General features: G+C 41.7%; 1 protein-coding gene across 6 annotated transcripts in view; it reads right to left on the bottom strand.

Moving 5' to 3' along the window:
• The window catches only part of tnrc6c1 (trinucleotide repeat containing adaptor 6C1), a 725,104-nt gene that overhangs the window by 402,210 nt on the left and 295,813 nt on the right, over nucleotides 1-27,081 (bottom strand). For all 6 annotated transcript variants that reach the window (XM_068058110.1, XM_068058101.1, XM_068058104.1 and 3 more), the window contains exon 4: nucleotides 9,872-9,936. In XM_068058110.1, the coding sequence (XP_067914211.1) occupies nucleotides 9,872-9,936 (65 nt within the window). The remainder of the gene's footprint in view (nucleotides 1-9,871; nucleotides 9,937-27,081) is intronic.

The raw sequence follows: 27,081 nt of genomic DNA, 5'->3' as shown, positions 1-27,081 counted from the left end.
AGTAAAAAGAAATACTGGGAACACGTAGGATGGATTTTCAGTAAATTACTGTTGTACTGAATTTGATGTGCACAGACATTGGACTGGATTTTGTAGTTCGTGCAGAACATGGCAACCATCCCCCACTGGTCCCGCGCCGCGACGATTACACGGTGTACGGCTACTTAACATATTGACAGCGGCCACACCTCTCAATCACATGGCAAGGCAGCATTGGCGGCGCTGTTCACGGCGTCATCTCTTGCAGGAGCAGGTGCTGGTGCCATTTATAAAAGGCTTGCAACCCTGCAAACAGTTCAACATAATGCAGAGTTGACCCCTTCCTCCCCCCTACTTCTCCATACAAATCATGCAGAGTTGACTCCATCCCTGCCTCGGTGGCGCCAGCTTCTCCTGGACGGGAAAGTGAAGGTGTGTGAGTGCCGCTCGACGTGCTCAAGATTGGGAACTGAAGGTAAGATGGCGGGGAATTAAATTTAAATTTATGCAGAGAGGTATTTTAAATAAAGCAGGGTCCCATCGCAGAGCAGCAGAGGTGCTATCACAGAGCCTCGCCACCACCGGAAGATCAGGCCTGGCAATCCCAGCATTGGGATCCATGGCGGCCACTGCCATTCCGATTCTCCGGCATCCACCCCCCCCCCCCCCCCACAGCCCCCAAATCCCAACGTTGTGCTGGGAACAAAATCCAGCCAATTGTTTTTGGAAAGATTGGAAATGGCTTTGATGAGTTGGCATGAATGGGAGCTTTGTGATTAGATGTGTGTAGAGAAGTACCTGTAGATAATACAGGGCAGATGCCAGATGTAGACAGGGCTTTCATGTTGTAACCAGGAGGACGTTTCCTCTATCAGTTTAGCATGATTGCCTATTGCAGGAACAAAAAATGGCATTTCACATTCTTTTCAGGCAGTTGCTGCTCCTCTGGCTGATGTCCCTGATTCCTTTGGGTGCGTTCCTCCTCTGGGATTCCATTAGGAGGCAAAGTTACATACCAGGTAGCATACATTACAATCCATGAAATCCTATCCAGACTGTATTGAAAAGCACCCCCAACTAATCGAGGAACCTAAAGTATGCCAAAATGCTAATTGCCTATGCTGAATGGTAGCCAAATGGACCTCATTGTAGCTCTTCTAGTGTCATCAGCACAGAATCCAGTGAAATAATTGCTTTTCTAGTGAAGTAGGGAGCTCAAGATACTAACTTTAAATGTAGGCAGTGTGTCTACTGCCATGCATTTATTTACATAATGCAATGTTGCTTGACATAAACAAGCAGGACATTGGCCAAGTGAAATCCTTTGCCATTGATGTAGCTGATAGAATTAATAAAGGAAGCAAGAATAGAACATGGATAAAATTTCTGCCACTTTACACATTGAGGAATCCTCCCTTGATAAAGTTATAGTGCTCTGTCATGCTGGTGCCAGCTGTCCATGATTGACTGGATTAATCTAACAAATAGTACATCTGTGATTCGCTTCATCAATCTATGCACAGCTGTTTGATTAATGTTAATGATGACCCCAGAGGCACCTTGCAATGACCCAATAGCAGAAAAATCTACAGCCACCAGAATGTGGAACCTATGGTGGAGGTTAGCTACAGTCAGGATGCAGAATGTGGCCTAACCAATTGATGGTTATGAGTTGTAGTCTTTACAAGCACCACTATCGTGTCTGCTGGAGGTAGCAGCGCTGGGTCTGTATATAGGGAGTGAGTCTATAGGGTGGGTGGAGCCGCCTTCTGTCTCTCCTTCTCTTCTTGAGCCATGTGTCTTGGAAAAAGGATATTCCCATTGGGAGACTAATTATGGTCTCTTTATAATAGGGAAAAGACAAAAATGGAATGTCACAGCAGGAGGCAGACGATGAAGCAGTAGTCAGTAATTAAAAAATGGTTCAAAAATAAGGATTTTTCAAAACTTTTTAATGGCCGTGTAATATAACTTCTGCCTTTTTGGTAGCTTTGAACAATAGTGGATGCCTGTACCATATAGGGGTGCAATACACCCGGCATTATTGAGGTAATAATTAGGGAAAACAGGACAGCTGGTATGACTATATGATTTAAGCCTCAGCTAAGTACACTGGCATCCAGCGAAAGTGACACCAGAAAATATCATAGCTGTTAAAAGAGTGGGAATCCAGCGTAATGGATCCATGCCCCAGTTTCTGTATCTGCTCACCCTAGTACCAGATCCTGTGCTACATCGATGGCAATCTCCCCTATTATTCTATTTTAGGAAAGATTAAAATTTTTTATATTTCATAACTACATTTCAAAAAGGGATTTCCAAATATTTTAAAATTCCAGCTGACAGCAACTTGCACTGGTGTAGCACAATACATCCCAAAGCACGTCACAAAGAGGTGTGGAAATCAGCAGGAATTGGATGAGAAAAGTTAGGAGAGAAGATCAAAGATGTGTTGAAGTGCTAGGTTTTGAGGAGGCTTTGGAAGATCCGGGATGATGCAAGATGAAGAGGTTTAGGAGCAGTTTGGCGGAGTACTGGAGCATGGTGGCTGAAAGGTCTATTGCCCACATTGGACTGGTAGAGGGATAGTGTGCATGGGATGCTCAGTAGCCCAATCTCAGAAGAACTAAGAATTCAAAAGGGATATCGGGCTGAAACCGGTGGAGTGGGGCTTGGGGGAATTTACACGTGGGGACAAGGATTTTAAAATCAATACGTCTAGCAACAGAGACCCAATGGAGGTCAGCGAGGGAAGAAGTAATAGATGAGTGGGATTTAGAATAGGATATGATGAGGGTAGCAGAATTCTTTATGAGTTGGGGCCGTGGGGGGTACAACTCAGGAGGCTGGCAAAGAGGAAGTTGGAGAAGTCAAGCGGGGATTTGGTGAATGTGAGGATGTGACTCTCAGCAGCAGGGGTCGTCCACAATGTCAAGGAGCTGGAAGTTCTAATGATGAGCAACAAGACTTACTGTGCAGAGATCGCTCACAATGTCTCCTCCAAAAACCGCAAAACGATAGTGGAGCGGGCAGCCCAGCTTGCGATCAAGATCACCAATCCCAATGCCAGATTACGTAGTGAAGAGAATGAATAAAGTGTCCTGGAAAAGCTGCAACTCTTTAATAAAAGATTAAAATACAAAAAAAAAAGGGGTGGTATGGGGGACTCAAAGGTGGATGTTGTTTCAGAGGTAAAGCTGATGGATAGGATCTAGTGTTTGACCATGCAGTGAAGGGTTGGGCAGGACACCAAAGTTGCCCAAGGTCAGGTTCAGCCCAAACTGACAGCTCAGGAGGGGAATGCATTCACTGGTTAAAGAGCAGAGTTTCTAATGATAGGTGTACAGGATAGCACGAGTCTTGCAAAATTTGGCTGTTGGAAGCTTTGTCTCATCCATAACATGACAGACTGGTACAGCAACTAGAAATAATTTTACATGAAATGGAAAACACATTTATTTATAAAGCAGTTGTTGTTAAATAAACATATTTCTAAAATTAAGGTGCAGGCAAGCTGATTCTACCCTGCATTTATCAATGTTTTTGAATTTGAACTACTGTGACCCATTTTACTTAAAATACTGCTCATTGTTTTTGCCAATTACTCATTCATACTGAAAATACTCTGGTAAATGATCTATCCATAATTATGAATTGAAAACAATTTTAAGTCAAGGGGAATAGTAATATGCAAGATAATGAATGGGTGAGCTGCAGGAATTAAATGTGTGTGATGGCAACTGAGATGACATTGCCAGCTGACCTGCGTGCAGTAAAATAATTTTACTATTAGCACAAAGGAGTGGGAAATAATTATAAGGTGTAAAACGTTTTGAGGTAAACCACTGATCACGCTGATTGTATCTGAAGGAATAAAGTGAATCCTTTTTGTGATGATAATGACTGTGATTAATTTCACTTTACATTATCTGAGGTTAGTGTCATCTGTTTGCAATGTTCAGTAGACGACCTGTCTCTTTTGCACTGTGGGAATGTTTTGATTCAATCATGAAACCAATGGCAATTTTATTAGGTATTGTGGTTAGTAGCCGTGTGGTTTTCATACTCTGAGACTTAGTGTAGTAGTAGAGGATAACATGGAACACAACAGTTTTTATTAGCATGATGTAAAAACTATAAAAGTTAATGACTGTTTAGGTGCACTAACAATAATGTGCTCATTAAATTGTCCAGGCAGTCTTCCACACACACTTGTTTAATTCACAGCTCTCCTGTGCCATTGCTCTTATTGAATTGGAGGGTAAGCTATATTATAATAACTGAACTACTATACTATGCAATAAATAATGTAGTATAGTTGACCACTGTACATTTTAAGATAAACTTTACAAATATCCAATCCAGACATGGAACCCATGTGCTCTGAGCGCGTATCAGCACACACCTTCTGATTCTGTCATTATTTTTGTAATTTCCTGTCTTTGTCTTCAATGTTTTCTTTCTCTCTTTGTAGCTGTCATATGTTCTTCTTGATGTGATGACTGTCACTCTTTCTGACATATTTTCTCAGTTTCTGTCTCAGTATTTCTGTACATTTCTCCTTCTCTCTGTCTACTCTGTCTTTGGTACATCTCCAAGGTCTTTGTGGTTCTCACACCTGTTCCTTTACTGATCTTTTTTTAAGGCACAGGGTATGCAGGGTAGTAAAATAGACTGGATTTGAGATAGGGTTAGATAAGCCTATCAGAAAGATAGTAAGTGGCTGAGAGAGAAGGTTGCAGTGATGGCGAGGTGATGAGGGACAGAGTGGGAAGGTGTATAGCTGTAGCCAATGGAACTCAAGCGTTGGGGAAGAGGGAGTGCAGATATAACGAGGACATGGAGGATTGGCCCTGGGAGTAATTATGTGAGATGGTTTAGGGGAATGCTGGCATTGGGTACTCAAGGGCCCAGTAATGCAGAGGTTTACTGAACTGGGAGCATTGGGAGCTGAAATGTGGGACCAATGGCGCAACTGTGGCTGGGAGGAGTTGAGTGGGCTAGCGTATGAAAGTGAAGATAAATGTAGTGGAGAGGGATTCCATTGGGGGAGTATTGTGCAAGTAGCACTAGAGGAGAGATGAGGCATAGAAGCACTGAGTGTTTGGAGTTGGAAGGAGTCCAAGACAAGCAGCTGGGCCCTCAGTATAGTCCAGCTTGTAGGCCAAAAGAATTCAAAATGTTAGAATTTTAATAAATGCAAAATTTTAACAGACTCAGGAAACAGGTGGCAGCTATTTTTACTCCTATCTTAAGTGTTAATTGTTATGCTGACAGCAAGGTATAGATGACATAGTTGTTAGTAAAGGAAAAGCTCATGTTAGTAAGTGAGAAAGTGAGATGTCAATGAGAGGGAGAATATTTAAAAGCCTGCAGCTGACACTAAAAACAATCCAGTTGAGAGATGAATTTCCAAATTTAGATAGATATACTAAGGTCTATTTTATGAATGGTGCTATCAGCAGATGAGGTCACATGCCGATAGTGCATATTTATATCAGTGACCCTTGATTTTTTTTTGTGATCCTGTTCTATAAGCAAAGAGTATTGTGCATTGCAATGGGCCAATTTGCTATTTTTTTTCTTACAATAGTGTCAACCCAAAACATATGTGTATCTCAAATCTTAGCAAGCTGTGGAATAGCACATGGAAAGAATGAATGCCAATAGATTTTTCTTTTGTTTCAATGGCGATTTTACTCTTAGTGTCTCTTGATTTTTATAATAGTCTTGAGGCTAGGTATCTAATACATCCATCTCCAAGGTAGTCCCTCAGGTCTATAGTGTGCATATGAAGTAATAGTCCACTGGCAATGTGAGGCATCTCTTTTGCTTGTGATCTAGAAGTCTCTTTTATTGACTATGTCATTGTGTTCATTGTTTCTTTTCTGACTTGGATTTAGGCTTTTGTGTGGCCCAAATCCAAAGCGTTGTTAAGTCCAATTGATCCTTCTTAGTACTGTTATATTAATACATAGACAGATTCCATCTTAAAAATTCTGCCTTTAGGAAAGGTCAGTTTCTACAACCTTTGAATCATATATTTATAGTGACATCAGGTGCAGCAGTTATTCTATTATGTGAAACTACCACAACTAATTAAGGGATCATTTACAGATCATTAAGCCTCTTGTGCAGGTTTGTCGTATTACCTGAGAATTTTGATTATTGTTATACAGTTTTAAAGCTTTCCTATCCTGTGTTGACCATTTCAGTTGCAGGTATTCCGTTAGATCTTTCCAGATCTTGGCTGTTTTCAAATCAAATAATGTGGTACAGTTTGCCCCAAAAATGCTGTTTTAATGTTTTATTGGCAATATGAATGACACTGAAGTTCAAATAACTTCCCTGTTCTCATACTGATCTTAACACCTATATAAATGACTAAATTGGATACTGGAACATATCATTTAATAATTTATTTTATTTAGAGATACAGCACTGAAACAGGCCCTTTGGCCCACCTAGTCTGTGCCGACCAACAATCATCCATTTATACTAATCCTACATTAATCCCATATTCCCTACCACATCCCCACCATTCTCATACCACCTACCTACACTAGGAGCAATTTACAATGGCCAATTTACCTATCAACCTGCAAGTCTTTGACTGTGGGAGGAAACCGGAGCACCCGGCGGTCACAGGGAGAACTTGCAAACTCCGCACAGGCAGTACCCAGAACTGAACCCAGGTCACTGGAGCTGTGAGGCTGCGGTGCTAACCACTGCGCCACTGTGCCGCCCATTATTATGGTAAGCCACACCTTTTCTCCTAGTACGAAGATTACCGCATTCCTCCTCCTGCAGCACAATAAAGATTTCTCGAGGTTCAAGAAGAGAAAAGAGAAAAAAAAATGGAGAAGGACAGAGAAAGAGAGGGAGAGAGGGAGAGCGAGATAAAGAAGAAGCAATGGGAAACTAAAATTAAAAGAATATGAGTGTACATTGCTGCCAGTACTATCAATGCAATTTGACTCCTTTTCTTGTCCCTTGCATTGCTCACAGTTCTCCAGTCATAACTGTTAGAAGGCCAGTCATGGTCAATAAAAAACTATTCAGCCCATTGAAGCCTATCCCCTTAGTAGCCTAACTCCTCCTGTTTACACTCAACTGCATTTTCAACACTCTAATTGACTGTCTGTTACCTTTCTGGCAGATTATTCTAAACTTATATCAACCATTGAATAAGTTTTTTCCAATATAGGCTACAAATTCATGTTAAACTATTTTGAAACCATGTCCTCCAATCCTGCGAATTTAACTTAATTTGAATATTCCAGATTTACCCAATATTATGCCAAATCAACATTTTATATACTTCAAGGAAAATCCCTCCTTGAAACTTTCTGTTGTTCTCTTTGACATTATCTATTGTTTCCTTCGAGCTGCTCTCTCACCATTTCTCACTCACAATCTCTGCTGTTAACCTTTACTGTCTCTCCGATGGGTCCTGCACTTCATTTATTTAAGCATGTGTTGCCAGAAAACTGTACAGATGCAAAGTTATGCCTATGACATTATTAGCTACCTTACTATTTTCTTTATGAAATGAGCTTTTCAAGAAAATATTTGGACACTTCAGCTAGTACAGTGAGATGTTGTGCATGTGAAAACATGAAAAACAATTTCTAGAAAATCTAAAAAATGGAAACAGTTGCAGTTACAAACTGATCTCTGACAACTTTATAAACTGCTGTGAACCTTACCTTCTATCTGTGTTCAGTGCATAAAGCATTTTGTGAGCATTATTCCAGCATGGTCATTACATTTGCCTCACAGCAAAAGATCTCAGAGCAGCATAGTCATAACAGTATGTGTTAATAATTCCATATTTTACAGGAAATATGTACTTGTAGTATATAATGCATATCTGCAGACAGGTAAGGGTTGTAATTCAATCCTCGGGTTCTGTTCAAACTTATAAAATCTTCAATTATATTTTCATGAATTAGGACATCATCAGAAGATCTTGATTGAATTACAACCTTGTAAATTCTTTTCTGCTGTCCCTTATTTTATATAATTTTATACTTTGAGAAATTCTGGGCATTAATCCTCAGACTACCTGCATGTCCAGGGAATGATTGCCTCTCTGAATTTTCACCTTGTATACTGTGGTGCTGAAGCAAATTCTAATATTACAGTAACAAAATGTAAAACATACACAGGAATTTGTGCCTTAAGAATATTTAAACAAGTTTCCTCCATGGACGTAAAAGGCATCGTTACAATGCTCTGCCTACATCAGGATATAAACAAAATATAATTCAAATATTGGCAGATACGAAATATGTACATAACTTACCATAATAAACAGGAGGAAAATGGCCAGAACCATACTATGTATCCATTTTCCACAATACCAATCCAAAAATTAAGACCAAATATGTTTTCCCTCAGCTATCATCTTATAATTCTAGATCTTATACAAGTTTAGCTCAGAGGAATGATAAAGCAAGTTAGAAACTTAGTATGAAATTGGAAATAGTCATTGTTCAATATTAAAATAAATGGTGTTAAGGACTGAACAACTGCCTAATAAGATGTCATGAGAAGTTTGTAAACACCAATAACTCAGTAATGTTTGCTAAATATTACACGGCTAGAAACCTTAATTTAAACCAAACACTGTAAGGCTGAAGTTCTTACAATCAAAATTTAATCTGGTAAATCAAAAAGACAGATCTTTTGTCTAAGTCCAGAATGCTCAATTTTTATAAAGTAAGAAATTAAAAACAAATCACATGAACATAAGAACATAAGAAATAGAAGCAGGAGTAGGCCATTTGGCCCCTCAAGCATGCTCTGCCATTTAATAAGACTTGATTGTGACCTGAACTCCACTTTCCTGCCTGCCCCCCATAACCCTTGACTTCCTTCTAGATCAAAAATCTGTCTAACTCAGCCATGAATATATTCAATGACCCAGCCTCCACTGATCTCTTGGGTAAAGAATTCCAAAGATTAACAATCTTCTGCGAGAAGAAATTCCTCCTTATCTCTGTCTTAAAAGGGAGACCCTCATTTTGAAACCATGTCCCCTAGTTCTAGATTCCCCCACAAGGGGAAACATCCTCTCAGCATCTAACCTGCCAAGCCCTCTCAGAATCAGTTTCAACAAGATCACCTCTCATTCTTCTAAACTCCAATTAGAATAGGCCCAACCTGCTCAATCTTTCCTCATAAGACAACACCTTCATCCCAGGAATCAGCCTAGAGAGCCTTCTCTGAACTGCTTCCAAAGCAAATATATCCCTCCTTAAGTTCTATGCTATAAATGACTCTAAGGAGACCAAAACTGTACACGGTACTGTAAGTGCAGTCTCACCATTGCCCTGTATTGTTGTAGCAAGGCTTCCCCTACTTTTATAATCCAGTTCCCTTGCAATAATTGACTACAGAAGGAAACCAAACTGATGTGCGTTCTCAGAATTACATTTAATGCAAGAGTATATATTTCATGATTTAGTTTAGTATCATACCACAGCAGACAACAATATATTGAATAAATATTGAATATTGAATCCTTGAATAAAAGCGAATTTCAACACTATATTAAAACATACCAAAGCATATGCTGCCACTTGTTACAAATCAAAATAAGTCTTTGACTTTTCATTCTGTGGTGACTACTACTAATACAACTAGCCAAAAAGTGAATACTGTATTCCTGATATTTTGACTGAAAAAATTGGAGTTAGTTTACCTACTAGTCACATCTAATTCAAATCACTTTCACCTCATTTCTGTATTTTTAGCATGTTAAAACTCAAACTAAACATATTAATTTAGAACTATGTTATTAAAACAGATGCATACTGAGAAAAATCAGTATTAAACTCAACCAATCTATGGAAATAAAACAATAGTTAGAATCTGTAAGCCCTACCTTATTTTTCTCTCTTCAAAGACAGCTTTTTGCCATGCATCACTTTGATATGCATTTAATTTCTGCTGTAACATAAAAGCATGAAAATGATTTTAACTAAAAACTAGCATGTTCAGAATTGGAATCAAAGACAGAATGCTGAGTTTAACAAAAACAAATTATTGTCGAAATTGGAAATCTGAAATAAAAACAGGAAACACTCAACAGGTCAGGCAGCATCTGTGGAGAAAATTACGGAATTAATGTTTCAGCTCAATGACCTATCATTAGAAGGTTAAGATGTTAGAGATGGACAGCTTTTAAGCAAGTCAGGAAAAAGTAGGAATAGGGAAAGCTGATGCTATATATCTATTGAAAGTCACCAATATGAGTAAAATAATATACAATACACACAACAAATAATTGGATCACATTTATTGGTTAAATAAGTGCTTCCTGTGTGAATCAAAATGTGGATTAATGTGCCAAGACTGCTGAATTATTTTGGTTTATCAGTTATATATTCACACTAACATTAATTGTACAACAATACTGTTTCTTGGAAAGAGTTAGGCACCACAGGAGGAACCACAAACAAGGATCATCACCTTGGATATGAGCAATGTCATAGGTGATGTGCCAATGTATAACTGAAAACAGAAAAAAAACACTTAAAATTAAAAGTGGACTAGATAGCCATTTTTAAAAAATGTTTAAAAGTTCAGATTGCAGGATTAATATGATCCCCACACAAAACACAACGTTTTGGAATTATTTTGTTTCGAGAGTATCAGAAAAATCACGATAAAATAAAATTCTGCAATTTTGACATATGCAAATATTTTAGGCAAACTAAAATGTCAATGTGTGGCTACCAAACTACACATCTCCATTTATATTGATCGGCCAAACTAGAGCTAATTTTACAAGACTGAATGTAAGCATATAACTTATGTGTAAAAAAATTAATTTACTCAGAACCAAACTCAATTCATAGAAAATGTGTGTTTTTTTGTTCAAATTACTCCAAAATATAGCACCTCTGAATATAAATCCTGAAAATGCAAATAAAAACACCTGGAACCTGCATGTACAGCACTGGATATAGCAGCTTTCTGTTTGAAATATTTATGACTAAACTAAATTTACAATCTGATTTTATCTTTTATACTGCATTTTATTTCAGGAGAAAGTTACTGAAAATATGTATATTATACTTTATACATTAGGAATTTATGATTTATTCTCATTTTTCCTGAGGGAGATACTTCACATTATTATTTTAATAAGCAATTATAGGTAGAAATAGATTGTGGAATATCAACTAACCTAATTTAATCAGCTGGGAAAATAAATTATGAAACAAATGTCCTTCACAAATACTCTCAAATAATTATTTTATGGCAACAACAGCCGACAATGCATTTGCACCTCTGAAACTACGACTTGGGTTTTGAGGCTATATTTTGTCAAAATTGTCACTCATTAACTCATCATCATCGGCAATCCCTCGTGTCGAGAATGATTCGTCCTTGCGGATGGCTGATTAACTGTTACTTCACTCAAAAGCTCGACTTTCTTGGATGATGCACTCCTCATCTCAGTATTTCATTTCATGCTAATGACACAAAACTCCAACTCCTTCTACACATTATGTAGTTTGCAAAAAAAAAGGTTGAAGAGGTTGCACATGCCTGTGAATGGCCAGGAATAGAAAAGCTGGTGAATTTGAACAATGCTTCTTTATTTTAAGAAATTAATTTTGGATTCGTTGTGATGTAATTCCTTTATTGAGGGAAAAATAGCTTTTGAACTTGTAGAGTGACAAAGATAAATATATATTTTTTGACATTATAGTCAGCTATATTCATACAAATTAAACTTATGAAATATACAGTTCAAAACATTTATTATATATATTAGGAATTGGGGTTGATTCCTCAGGTACAGTGAAAATGACACGTTCAATGACCATCTGTGTTTTCTTAGAGATATAAGATTAAAATACTCCATAAAGTGCAGATTGATAACCAAGAAAACACAGAAGATCATTGAAGATGCCATTTTCACAATATCTGCAAAAATCAATCCTAATTGCTGCCATGTGATCTGCAATATATAGGGAGATGTTAATTAGTTGGATCCTGTACTTTCTATAAGGGCAGACCACAACAAGGGAAGATTCACACAATACTTAACAGCCTAAGGAAATATTTTGAACTATTTTCCCTCCAGCGCTATGTTTTTATGATGATGACAAACTGCTGCTCCAAATCAAAATGAATAATTTCATAATGTTTTACAGTGCACTCTACAAAATAACAATAATTGAAGCAATCTAGGGAAGGTGCTTGGGAAGCAATTTAACATAATCTATGATGATTCAGTTTCTCAGCGGTGTAAATGGATAAGGGTTCTATGGAGCAGTTGAACACTTTTGCCAGTCACAGCTCTTGAGTATATTAGTAATCATCACAGAATTATGCTGCTTTCAAAGTGATGTCTATCTTAAATGCCTGAAATGAAAATGAACCTGTAGTTTGGTCATATTTTACTCACATGATACAGATTTTCCCCAAAATATCATCATATAATGGCCCATTCCCAGATCCAGACGCAAGTAGAAATAGAATCTAATTTAGAGAAAAATAATATATTGAAGGAGAGTAGGGAATGGAAACTTTTTAGCTTCATATACTCCAATAAAACTATTGAAAAGCAAATCTTATTAATCAAAACAGCTCTGTGAGAAATGAAGTTGTCATATTAACAAGGTTGTCAGTTTATTAAGGTTAATACAATTATGCACATTATTTCGAATATTGTTTAATGGACAACCACTGCCACACTTTGTTAATCCCACTTTTATTAATCTGACACAGTTGTCAGATTAATAATAGTGGGGTTAATAAAGTGTGACAGTGGTTGTCCATTAAAAGCTTTCATGTCCCTCTGACTTAAGATGGTGTATCTGTCATTTTTCTGTTCTTGTCTTGTTAACTTCTCATATCATCTCCATGAAAAGTTGCCATGTCAGAAGATTTTTATATCTGCTCATAGGTCTTGTTGGGGGAAAGAAACATTGTGGTCTCCTGCTGTCTTGTGTTCTGACGGGTGTTAACACTGCCGCTGCTCTCAGGCAGAGTGTGCATTTGTTGAACCAGCATGAGCTAGTGCACCAAGCACTAATAAATTAAAAAGAAAATAAATATCTTTCATCATTTTGTTTCCTAATAAAATATGAATGTTCTTTCTAAATCACTTTCCACATCAGTTATTCTTTTTTTTTTAATTCATTCATGAGATGTGGGCGTCACTGGCTAGACCAGCATTTATTGTCCATCCCGAATTGCCCTTGAGAAGATGGCGGTGAACCGCCTTCTTGAATTGCTGCAGAACTTGGAGTGTAGGTACACCCACAGTGTTGTTAGGAAGAGAGTTCCAGGATTTTGACCCAGTGACAGTGAAGGAATGGCGATATAGTTTCAAGTCAGGATGGTGTGTGGCTTGGAGGGGAACTTGCAGGTGGTGGCGTTCCCATGCATCTGCTGCCCTTGTCCTTCTAGATGGTAGAGGTTTCGGGTTTGGAAGGTTCTGTCGACAGAGCCTTGGTGAGTTGCTGCTGTGCATCTTGTAGATGGTACACACTGTTGCCACTGTGCGTCAGTGTCGAAGGGAGTTAAACAAATAACTTAAGAAAACTTAAAATATATACCCGCAATGGAAAGACATTGGTCAATGAAAGGAACGTGATGTTTTTTCCTCATGATGTGACAGACAATTAGCATATATTAGTATGATTTCTCCTTTTTTCCTGTGGTGCCGGGTTCAAAACAGGGATAGTATAATAAACATACTTGTGGAGCATTAAAAACAATCAGCACAATTTTATTCAGAAACCTTTGAATTGAACGTGTTTCAAATTGATGGAGTTGACAAGACCAGTGCCAGCATTTCTCATTTATAGTGAAACAAAAGGAACTTGCCCCAAAGGGATAAATGTCCAGCCATTTAAAAACAAAAACACCGGTTTTACATCTTTCCAAGAACATCGACTGCAAATACACTCTTTGAAATTAATAGCACAATGGACAATCATTCATCTAAAAAGGTATGCTGAAACAGCCTTGGTTCAAACATGGGCAAAAGAGCTGAACTCTCAAGAGGTGAGGTGACAGTGACTGCCCTTGACATTAAGGCAGCATTTGACCGAGTACGGCATCAAGGATCCCTAGCAAAACTGAAGTCAATGGGAATCAGAGGGAAAACTCTCCACTGTTTGGAGTCATACCTAGTGCAAAGGAAGATGGTTGTGGTTGTTGGAGGTCAATCATCTGAGCTCCAGGACATCACTGCAGGAGTTCCTCAAGGTAGTGTCCTACGCCCAACCACCTTCAGCTGCTTCATCAATGACCTTCCTTCAATCATAAGGTCAGAAGTGGGGATGTTCGCTCACGATTGCACAATGTTCAGCACCATTTGCGATGCCTAAGATACTGAAGCAGTCTGTATAGAAATGCAGCAAGACCTGGACAATAACCAGGCTTGGGTTGATATGTGGTGTAACATTCACGCCACACAAGTGCCAGGCAATGACCATCTTCCCTTGATATTCAATGGCATTATGATTGCTGAATCCCCCACTATCAACATCCTGGGGGTTACCATTGATCAGAAACTGAACTGGAGTAGCCATATAAATACCCTGGCTACAAGAGCAGGTCAGAGGCTAGGAATCCTGCGGCGAGTAACTCACTTCCTGACTCCCCAAAGCCTGTCCACCATCTACAAGGCACAAGGCAGGAGTGTGATGGAACACTTGCCTGGATGAGTGTACCTCCAACAACACTCAAGAAGCTCGACACCATCCAGGAAAAAGCAGCCCGCTTAATTGGCACCCCATCCACAAACATTCACTCCCTCCACCACTGACGCACAGTGGCAGCAGTGTGTATCACCTTCAAGATGCAATGCTGCTACGCACCAAGGCTCCTTTGACAGCACCTTCCAAACCCGCGACCTCTACCACCTCGAAGGACAACGGCAGCAGATGCATGGGAATACCACCACCTGCAAGTTGCCCTCCAAGCCACACAGCATCTCAACTTGGAACTATATCGCCATTCCTTCACTGTCGCTGGGTCAAAATCCTGGAACTCCCTTCCTAACAGCACTGTGGGCTTACCTACCCCACATGGACTGCAGCGGTTCAAGAAGTAAGCTCACCACCACCTTCTCAGGGGAAATATGGGATGGGCAATAAATGCTGGCCTAGCCACCGACACCCACATCCCCATGAATGAATTAAAAACACAGAAATTAATTTCTAAGTTGCTGTAAATATTGGAACACTGAAATTGTATGCCAAGATGCATCATGCAATAGAATATACCATGCAATAGTGTGAAACAACATCAACAATAACATTCAGCCCTATAAATCCAATTCTCAGGGATTGTAGAAAAATTGCAAATTTTTACATATATATACATAGCTAAAATTTTTCTTTTATAAATACCAATTAAGTAACTAACTAATTCTGGAAATATGAACCATTAGACTGGATCTTTCTGGAGTGGAGCATCTCGTGGCAAACATCATGAGATAGAATTTATTCTGCAACCTTCAGCTTGAAAATATTTTCCACCAATCTTGCTGGAATTGTAAGGGTAATGGAGCATCTGGCACCTCAGTGAATGGTGGGATGGTGACAGGGAGTGTAAAATGGAGTGGGAGGCTCCGGGAGCCCTTCCCGACCCGCTCCCGTCTCCACCGTGGCTTTACGCAGGGCGGAGGGGGCGAAAAATGGCCCGCCCACCCCAGGCCAATCAAGGCCCTTAAGTGGCCAGGGCCTTCGCCCACCTCCACGCAGATTCTACACGTGGCAAGCGGGCGTCTGAGACCCGAGAGAAGCCACCTGACAAAAGCAGGCGGCTCTCGAACGTCCCGGGGTGCCCAATCATTGGGGCTGTCCCCGCTACCCCAACCACCCCCAACACCTAACACGCACCCCCACCCCTCCGTCCCTCCAACCAACCACCCTTGCCTCGCCGGGGCCTGACCGATTACCCTCAGCGCGGCAACCAAAACTTACCTGTTTTTCAGGCTCCTCGACATCTTTACTTCTTGCTGGGCTGTCGTCCCAGCGGTAGCTACCTCTCCTGGTGGTGCTGCTCGGACTAAGAGCTGCTGGCCTGCTGATTGGCCAGCAGCTCTATTAGGCAGGACTTCCTACATCAAGCAGGTGGACATCCCACCACACACCAATTGAAGCCCGGCGACCCGCAAAATATAGGTTGGTTCCCCAGGCGAGGCGGAAGCAGGTTCGCCACCAACTTTTCAGTTGCGAGGTAAGATTTTTTTTAAATTGACATTTTTAAAATCTCCAACAACAATTGACTGCTTGCAGGAATGAGATTGAACTATTTAAATTGTTCCCTTTACGGGGCCAGAGGGGTTGATTGACATTACAGTCACAATTATCACATTGTTAAAAGGGTATTTGTGCTTTTAATTACCAGAATTAACTTTCTGCAGTGATTTTACTAGGCAAATATGCGCAAATCCAGCAAGTTCTTCAAAATAAGGGGAAGGCTAAGGGCGAGATACATCTCACGGTGCATCTCTTAATCCCCTGAACCTGCTGGCTGATTTGCACATTGTTAACACACATTTTCTAGCAAGATCCGTCACAGTTAAATTAACGCTGTCTGCACTACAATATTAAATCTTGACTTTGAATTTTGTGAATAAAATAATTTTATTCGTTGAAGCCTGATATCTAGAAGATGTCAGGGAGTCATAGTGCATAGGTAGATAAAATTCTGTTTACAAATTTGGAAAATATGATATTTTTGTGAGTTAATTAACATCTCTAAAATGAGATTAACATCTCATGGCACCTAATGATTCAAACATGGATGAAATCACTATACAACACACTTTGTTTTAATATGGTGATTTGTAATTTCCTCTTATTTGTTCAATCCTTACTTTATTCCGTTGCACTTTCTTTAGCTTAATAAATCTTAATTTTACATGTTGGCAAACACTGGTTAGTATTGGAATCCTTTTTCTGTTTCTCTCACAGTGGTGGTGACCACCCATTGGTTACCCTGCAGAATTATCCATGCTAGTCAATGAAAACTGACGAAGCACTTACTGTACAGCAGGCAAAACCTACCATTAAAACAGATGGAGCACATGGTCACATATGTGAGAATCAATTAATGGGAAGTGTCTCCCAATAGGAATATTTGGAATATGACACTTTCATATCTTAATCAGTAATGTGTTTTGAGGCTTTGGTTTGACAAAACAAACATATAGGAACACACTGCAATGTTAAAATGCATCAAAGGGTTCACAATTATCAGGAAGCAAACCTCAAATATCCTTAAGGACACCATCTTGACCTCAAAATGTATTGCAGTTCTGAAGTAAAATACCACTAGAAGAACTTTTAACGAGCATCCAAAGCTTACTTCCAGGACTCAGCTTTTAAAAGATGAGAATTAACTGCATACTGAGAATTGTTAGGTGCAAGAGACTGCTTGTGGGGTGGTAGTCTCTACACAATGTTGGAGAATTTGGATATGCAATACTCATACATGGATTCGCTGCAGTCTATGATGGAGGGTATGGTGGCCTCGAAGCAGACTTCAATTAGCCCTAAATCTCAGGCAGCGATGCACATACTGAGGCCATGCAGACTCTGGGCTCTTGCAGCTTACTAAGCTTGAAGGAAAGTATGGGTAGGGAGTTCCAAGCTATCAAAGCATTTCTACAATCGACAGAAAACTCTTAGAAATCAATCACCAAATACACAGATCATTGAAAGTAGTGACGCAGGTTAATAAGACAAAAAAGCAAAGCAAGCACTGGGGTTCATATCTAGAGCGATAGAATTGAAAAGCTGCGAAGTTATGTGAAACTTGTATTGAACCTTGGCTAGACCACACTTGGGAACTTAACAGGAAAAGCTGATCAGACAGGGGCTCCTTTCTGTAAAAATGCATAGGCTGAGGGGTGACCTGATAGAGTTATTTGAGTCAATGAAAGGGTTTGATAGGGTAGACATAAAGAAAATGTTTCTGTTTGTGCGAGAGTCCAAAAGTAGAGGTGATAAATCTAAGATAGCCACTAATGAAACCAATAGGGAACTCAAGAGAAATATCTTTATCCAAAGATTGGTAAGAATGTGGAACACACTACCACAAAGAGTAGTTGAGGCAAATAGTATAGATCAATTTAAGGAAAAGCTAAATAAGCACATGCAGGAGAAAGGAGTAGAGGCATATGATGATAGCATTAGATCAGGGTTGTCCAACATACGGTCCGATATGGCCCGCCAAATGTTTCCATCTGGCCCGCGGATGTAAACTGCTCCCGGGGCCATTCCTCATCCGCACTGTGACTGGAGATGCGAAATTTCTATTGTCAGACAGCTTTTAAACTATTACGCTGTCAGTTTCACAGCTGACAGCTGCTGACATTGGGAACAGCTGTTTCCCAACAGAGTCGGGGTTTTCCGGCAGGTTCTGACTTTTTTTAAACTTCATAACTTATCAGCTTTTTAATTCTATCGCTCTAGATATGAACCCCAGTGCTTGCTTTTCTTTTCTTATGGCCTTATTAACCTATGTCACTACTTTCAATGATCTGTGTATTTGGTGATTGATTTCTAAGAGTTTTATGTAGATTGTAGAAACGCTTTGATAGCTTGGAACTCCCTACCTATACTTTCCTTCAAGCTTAGTAAGCTGCAAGAAATGGTGGAGCCCAGAGTCTGCATGGCCTCAGTATGTGCAAAGCTGCCTGTGATTTAGGGCTAATTGCAGTCTGCTTCGAGGTCACCATACGCTCCATCATAGACTGCAGTGATTCCATGCATGAATATTGCATATCCACGGAAAACCCTGAATCTGTTGGGAAATAGCTGTTCCCAATGTCAGCAGCTGTCAGCTGTGCAACTGACTGCAATCCTTTTTGAAAAGAATTGACCAACCATCTGCTAAGCGTTCCACTCTCTGCAACTGTGTGAGAGAGGGAGGGGGGAACAGAGAGAGAGATGGGGAACAGAGAGAAAGAGGTCAGGGAGGGTGGGCAGAGAGAGAGGGGACAGAGAGAGCGGGCAACACTGAGCAGAGAACTGCGAAGACCGAGTGCGGAACAGGAAAGACTAAACGGGGAACAGGAAAGATTGAGTGGCGAGTAGGGAACATGGAGAAGGAAACACTGGAGACACAGGGGGGGGGGCGCGGGGCATGGTGTAGGGTGGGGAGGAAGAGATATGGGCGGTGGTTGGAGAGGGACAGAGAGAGGGGGCAGAAGGAGACAGAGAAAGGGGGACGATGGAGACAGAGAAATGGGGGAGAGGAAGACATAGAGAGGGAATAGAGGGGGACAAAGAGACAGACAGGCAGAGAGGGGAAAGGGGGAGGGGGTAGGAGGCCATTCTGTCCATCGAGCCCATGCAGGCTCTCCACGGAGCTATGCAGTCAGTCCCACTTCCTGGCTCGATCCCCATAGTCCTACAAGTCTGTTTCTCTCAGGTGACCAGCCAACTTCCTCTTGAAGTCACTAATTGTCTTCACTTCAAGCACCCTTGTAGCGATTTCCAGGTCATTACCACCCACTGCATAAAAAAAATGCTTCCTCATATTCACCCTGCATCGTTTGCACAAAACATTCAATCTGTGTCCCCTAGCCTTAGAGGGTAGGGAAAAAAGAACAAGACACACACACAGTATGGGGAGAGGGGGCAGAGAGATCAAGTCTCTCCTGAAAGGTGGACATCTATCCAGAGTACTCTGCATTGCTACATCAAGTGTGCGGGCAGAGACTGACTACTTATGCAAGCAAAAACATTGCCAGGTATGTCACTAAATCAGTTTTCAATATCGAGAAGAGAAAGTAAGTCAATAAATTAGTCTTCTCATTTAAAGGTTCTTCACAAAAATGCACATTTGTTGTTATTATTAGTAAGACAAATTTTTAATGCCTTTATCTTTTGAAATTTGCACACCGGCCCCACCCCAACCACTTGCCTGCTGAGCAAAAATCATAATGAGGCCCTCTGCCTGAAAAGGTTGGACACCCTGAATTAGATAAAGTAGGGTGAGAGGAGACTCATGTGGAGCATATCACTGGCATGAACTAGTTGGGCCGAATGAAGTTTGGCAGAAACACCTGGTCAAAATCATTCTGCTGACTTACCAAATTGCTTTCTTAAATGATTGTTGCCATTTCCAGCTGCCCAAAAAGCTCTAAAGCAGCAGATTAGCACTCCAAATAAACCAAAAATGGTTCATGCCCATGATTTGTGTAACAGCTTTAGAATAATTTCTAGTGTGGAATGGTGCTAAATCCCCAGTGACACATGTACCAGGATATGCTAACATGCTAACAGTCAATTTGAGGGAGTTGATTAATGTTAGGAGACTCCAATACACCATAAACAAGCTAATGTTAAAGGGTGATGAAGCAGGCCCAAGCAACTACCCATTCAGAACTCTGAATACATAGTTGATATATTAGATTATAAGTCAGAGAAAATAATGCTTAAACTATAGGGTGCTGTAGTGACCTTTAGTCACTGGGACACCAAGGAGACATTCAAACACTAAAGATGGGCAGAGCTGTCACAAGACTGATCCCCAGCATCAGACAATTGAACTATGAAGATGATTGGGAGAAATTTCAATCAAAGGAGCTAACTGAGAGCTTAAAGAAGGTATATAAGGAGGTAAACGGTACCAAAAGATAAACCTGGAGGGCATTTTAATTGTGCAGTGGAACCCTGTCAGAATGGGAGTTAAAATCCAAGCAATACATTCACAACTTCTTTTCCACCCTGCAGCTTTCTTAATGCGTGGTATCTTCTTGGGTGGTTCAGTCACCTGCCTGATTCAGGCACGAGCTTCATGAATAACTGTAAATCGGGGTCCCATGGTATAATTCGGAGCTCAATGCAATTTTAAAGGCAAACAATAAAACCTGCTGGACACCCAGCACAGGCCCAGTCAGGTAAGTTTAAAACTTATCTTTCTGAGACCAGAATTAGCAGGAGAACTCATTCGGGCTCCACAAAAATGGTTTGGACTCTGCCACCCTTGGCTCTCCACTTCTTCTCACCTATGAAACTCTCCTGAACCCCTCCCCCACCCGCCTCCACCCGCAACATGATTTGCCTGAATGGCGGTTTTTGGGCCATCCTGATCTTGGGTCCAAAACAGTTGAGCTGCCTGTTAACACTTGTTTTGGGTGGGCAGCTAGTCGGTGGGAAGATAATGAGGCTGTTAAAATAGACTGGGCCTTCCACTCAGCTTCTGGGTTAATGGTTCAGTCTACATATCCTGCTGTCTTCCGATCTGGCTAGTACTGGACTAGTAACCCTGAGTCCCAGGGTATTTCTCTGGGGACAAGGGTTCGAATCCCACCACAGCAGATGGTGGAATTTGAATTTAATTAATAAATCTGGAATTAAAAGCGAGTCCAATGATGGCCATGAAACCATTGTCGATTGTTGTAAATACCCATCTGGTTCACTAATGTCCTTTAGGGAAGGAAATCTGCTGTCCATACCTGGTCTGGCCGACATGTGACTCCAGACCCACAGCAATGTGGTTAACTCTTACATGCCCTCTGAAATGGCCTAGCAAGCCACTCAGTTGGACCTAAGCGCTACAAAGTCAATAAAAAGGAATGAAACCGGACGGACTACCCGGCATCGAACTAGGCACCGGAAACGACAACGGCAAACCCAGCCCTGTCGACCCTGCAAGATTATCCTTACTAACATCTGGGGGCTTGTGCCAAAGTTGGGAGAGCTGTCCCACAGACTAGTCAAGCAACAGCCTGACATAGTCATACTCACGGAATCATACCTTACAGACAATGTCCCAGACACTGCCATCCCCATCCCCGGGTATGTCCTGTCCCACCGGCAGGACAGACCAACCAGAGGTAGTGGCACAGTGGTATACAGTAGGGAGGGAGTTGCCCTGGGAGTCCTCAACATCAACTCCAGACCCCATGATGTCTCATGGCATCAGGTCAAACATGGGCAAGGTAACCTCCTACTGATTACCACCTACCGCCCTCCCTCAGCTGATGACTCAGTACTCCTCCATGTTGAACACCACTTGGAGGAAGCACTGAGGGTGGCAAGGGCACAAAATGTACTCTACGTGGAGGACTTCAATGTCCATCACCGAAGGTGGCTCGGTAGCACCACTACTGACTGAGCTGGCCGAGTCCTAAAGGACATAGCTACTAGACTGGGTCTGAGGCAGGTGGTGGGGAACCAACATGAGGGAAAAACATACTTGACCTCGTCCTCACCAATCTCCCTGTCGCAGATGCTTTTGTCCATGACAGTATTGGTAGGTGTGACCACCGCAGAGCCCTTGTGGAGACAAAGTCCCGCATTCACATTGAGGATACCATCCATCGTGTTGTGTGGCACTATCACCGTGCTAAATGGGATAGATTTCGAATAGATCTAGCAATGCAAAACTGGACATCCATGAGGCGCTGTGTGCCATCAGCAGCAGCAGAATTGTACTCAACCACAATTTGTAACCTCATGGCCCGGCATATCCCCCACTCTACCATTACCATCAAGCCAGGAGACCAACCCTGGTTCAATGAAGAGTGCAGGAGGGCATGCCAGGAGCAGCACCAGGCATAGCTCAAATGAGGTGTCAACCTGGTGAAGCTACAACCCAGGACTACTTGCATGCCAAACTGCGTAAGCAGCATGCGATAGACAGAGCTAAGTGATCCCATAACCAGCGGATCAGATCTAAGCTCTGCAGTCCCGCCACATCCAGCCATGAATGGTGGTGGACAATTAAACAACTAACTGGAGGAGGTGGCTCCACAAATATCCCCATCCTCAATGATGGGGGAGCCCAGCACATCAGTGCGAAAGATAAGGCTGAAGCATTTGCAACAAACTTCAGCCAGAAGTGCCGAGTTGATGATCCATCTCGGCCTCCTCCTGAAGTCCCCAGCATCACAGATGCCAGACTTCAGCCAATTCGATTCACTCCGCGTCACAGTGGCGCAGTGGTTAGCACCGCAGCCTCACAGCTCCAGCGACCCGGGTTCAATTCTGGGTACTACCTGTCTGGGTACTGCAAGTTCTCCCTGTGTCTGCGTGGGTTTCCTCCGGGTGCTCTGGTTTCCTCCCACATGCCAAAGACTTGCAGGTTGATAGGTAAATTGGCCATTATAAATTGCCCCTAGTATAGGTAGGTGGTAGGGAAATATAGGGACAGGTGGGGATGTGGTAGGAATATGGGATTAATGTAGGATTAGTATAAATGGGTGCTTGATGGTCGGCACAGACTCAGTGGGCCGAAGGGCCTGTTTCAGTGCTGTATCTCTAAACTAAACTAAACACCAAGAAATGACTGAAGGCACTGGATACTGCAAAAGCTATGGGCCCTGACAATATTCCGGCAATAGTACTGAAGACCTGTGCTCCAGAACTTGCCGCTCCCCTAGCCAAGCTGTTCCAGTACAGCTACAACACTGGCATCTACCCTGCAATGTGGAAAGTTGACCAGGTATGTCCTGTACACAAAAAGCAGGACAAGTCCAACCCGGCCAATTACCGCCCCATCAGCCTACTCTCAATCATCAGTAAAGTGACGGAAGGTGTCATCAACAGTGCCATCAAGCTGCACTTGCTTAGCAATAACCTGCTCAGTGACGCTCAGTTTGGGTTCCGCCAGGGCCACTCAGCTCCTGACCTCATTACAGCCTTGGTTCAAACATGGACAAAAGAGCTGAACTCAAGAGGTGAGGTGAGAGTGACTGCCCTTGACATCAAGGCAGCATTTGACCGAGTATGGCATCAAGGAGCCCTAGCAAAACTGAGGTCAATGGGAATCAGGGGGAAAACCCTCTGCTGGCTGGAGTCATACCTAGCACAAAGGAAGATGGTTGTGGTTGTTGGAGGTCAATCATCTGAGCTCCAGGACATCACTGCAGGAGTTCCTGAGGGTAGTGTCCTAGGCCCAACCATCTTCAGCTGCTTCATCAATGACCTTCCTTCAATCATAAGGTCAGAAGTGGGGATGTTCGCTGATGATTGCACAATGTTCAGCACAATTCGTGACTCCTCAGATACTGAAGCAGTCCGTGTAGAAATGCAGAAAGACCTGGACAATATCCAGGCTTGGGCTGTTAAGTGGCATGTAACATTCGCGCCACACAAGTGCCAGGCACAAGTGGGCGGCACAGTGGCGCAGTGGTTAGCAACGCAGCCTCATAGCTCCAGCGACCCGGGTTCAATTCTGGGTACTGCCTGTGTGGAGTTTGCAAGTTCTCCCTGTGTCTGCGTGGGTTTTCGCCGGGTGCTCCGGTTTCCTCCCACAGCCAATAGACTTGCAGGTTGATCGGTAAATTGGCCATTATAAATTGCCCCTAGTATAGGTAGATGGTAGGGGAATATCGGGACAGGTGGAGATGTGGTTGAGATATAGGATTAGTGTCGGATTAGTATAAATGGGTGGTTGATGGTAGGCACAGACACGGTGGGCCGAAGGGCCTGTTTCAGTGCTGTATCTCTAAATAAAATAAATAAAAAATAAAATAAATCTCCAACAAGAGAGAATCTAACCATCTCCCCTTGATATTCAACGGCATTACCATCGCTGAATCCCCCACTATCAACATCCTAGGGGCTACCATTGACCAGAAACTGAACTGGAGTAGCCATATAAATACCGTGGCTACAAGAGCAGGTCAGAGGCTAGGAATCCTGAGGCGAGTAACTCACTTCCTGACTCCCCAAAGCCTGTCCACCATCTACAAGGCACAAGTCAGGAGTGTGATGGAATATTCTCCACTTGCCTAGATGGGTGCAGCTCCAACAACACTCAAGAAGCTCGACACCATCCAGGACAAAGTAGCCCGCTTGATTGGCACCCCATCTACAAACATTCACTCCCTCCACCACCGACGCACAGTGGCAGCAGTGTGTACCATCTACCCGATGCACTGCAGCAATGCACCAAGGCTCCTTAGACAGCACCTTCCAAACCCACGACCTCTATAAACTAGAAGCACAAGGGCAGCAAATGCATGGGAACAGCACCACCTGCAAGTTCCCCTCCAAGCCACACACCATCCTGACTTGGAACTATATCGCCGTTCCTTCACTGTTGCTGGGTCAAAATCCTGGAACTCCCTTCCTAACAGCACTGTGGGTGTACCTACCCCACATGGACTGGAGCGGTTCAAGAAGGCAGCTCACCACCACCTTCTCAAGGGCAATTAAGGATGGGCAATAAATGCTGGCCTGGCCAGTGACGCCCACATCCCATGAATGAATAAAAAAATCTGGCAGCTAAAATTGTCCGTATTATATAGTCATGTAACTTCAAACAAGTGAAAGGCAAATTTAGGACTGATGTAAAGGAATTTCTTCTTACAAAATGTGATCACAATGTGGAATAGACCTCTGTGTCGAGTAATGGAAGCAAAAACTTTGGAGCTGTTTAAGAAACAGGTGGATGCTGTAATAGGGGGACAGGTTCTTTTCTGGATTGTTGTGCTCACTTGGAGCAAACAACCTTTCTCAGCTGAATATATTGTGAAAACATGAATGCTAATCTATCCAGAGGCAGTCAAGTTAGACTAAATGCAGATGTCAATGGAATTTGGGAAAAAATGGCTGTTTATATTACAAAATCTGGAGATGAATTTGTGCTAAGTTTGCAAATACAATTACATAAAGACAATGTTTAAGAACTGACTAAATTAAATGGACTCCTGGAACAGCCTGGTTGCTCTAGTGCACCATTATATTTCTGAACTCTTATTGTGAGGATCAAACAAGTTTGAATACTCGCCTCCAGTGACTACTGTCCAGTCCGTTGGCATTGAAAGCGAGGCTGGAATTTAGATTGAGCTGGACTGTTTCACCCACCTAACTTATAGATAAACTTGCCAATGGGTGGCATGAAGAAAAAAAAACACCAAAAAAAATGAATTAAAGATACTCTAAATACATAAAATGACCTCTTATACAATATGTGCATCCTTAAGAAAATAAATGAGTAACCTCTCCTCGGGGGAATTGTAAATAAAGAACTTACGAAATGGTAGTCTTCAACAACCTATTAATCTTGGCTCTAAAATGTATCAACCTCTATTTTAAACTAATCTTTTATTGGTAATCTTTGAATTTTTATTCCTCCAAATGTTGTTCATTTAACTGTTTTTTACTCTATTTATTTCTAGACTGTTAAAGTGCTGAATAGTTTGAGGAATAATTTCCTGTCACTTCCTGATGCAGGCTCAACATCTTATCACCGCCTGCTGCGACAATATAAAGCCTCATTTAATCAAGATCTATTTAACACTGAATCACGCTAACAAGATTACTTAGCCAAGGCTAATTCCATATTAGCTGAAGTGCTGTATCCACGGAGAATAATCTCCCTGTAACTATGGTGGGTCCACAGGCGGGTTAGCTGAGTGTTGATTGCCAGAGAAAAGACCTGTCGGGATTCTCTGTTTGGTCAGCTCAAGTGGGATTGATGGGAAAGATTTTCTCACACTTCTCTTGCATTAAAATCCCAGTTTGGTATCCAAACAATCTTCAAGTAGGCTGATGCAGAAATGTTATCGTTGTATTTCAACCTAAATATACAGATTATTGGAAAAGATCAAACACCATAATGGCGAAAGATGAGACTTGAAACTTAATGGAAGCTTGAGGAACAGCACCTCATCTTTCCATTAGGCACTTTACAGCCATCTAGACTCAACATGGAGTTCAACAATTTCAGATTATAACCACTGCTCCCATTTTTTTGAACAGCATCTGTGGCAATAACTCTGCTATTGCCATTTATACCTCCTCTAGACCCATATTTTGTTTCTTTACTTTTCCCATTATACCTTGCAGCATCATCCCTTTTGTCATTTAATGTCTTCTGACATACAGCCTATCACAGACCTTCCCTCTTGTTCTTTCCTCTCCTTCTCCCTTTCTCTGCTTCTGGGCTGAATTTTCGAGTTGGGGGCAGGGAGCGTGAGCCAGGGCGATTTCCACATCGTGAACCTGCCCCCAGGGGGAAATGAAAATGATGCACGATATTCATGGGGGCGACCTCTTAACTGATGTGGAGACAGGTTCGCCATCCAACTTGTGGCCACAGGGACGGGACTTTCAAGTGCTGGCCTATTTTAAACAGACCACGATAGAC

This window comes from Heterodontus francisci, chromosome 26 (assembly GCF_036365525.1).
Source record: "Heterodontus francisci isolate sHetFra1 chromosome 26, sHetFra1.hap1, whole genome shotgun sequence".
Classification (NCBI taxonomy): Eukaryota; Metazoa; Chordata; class Chondrichthyes; order Heterodontiformes; family Heterodontidae; genus Heterodontus; species Heterodontus francisci.
This window is presented reverse-complemented; position numbering and strand designations above follow the sequence as displayed.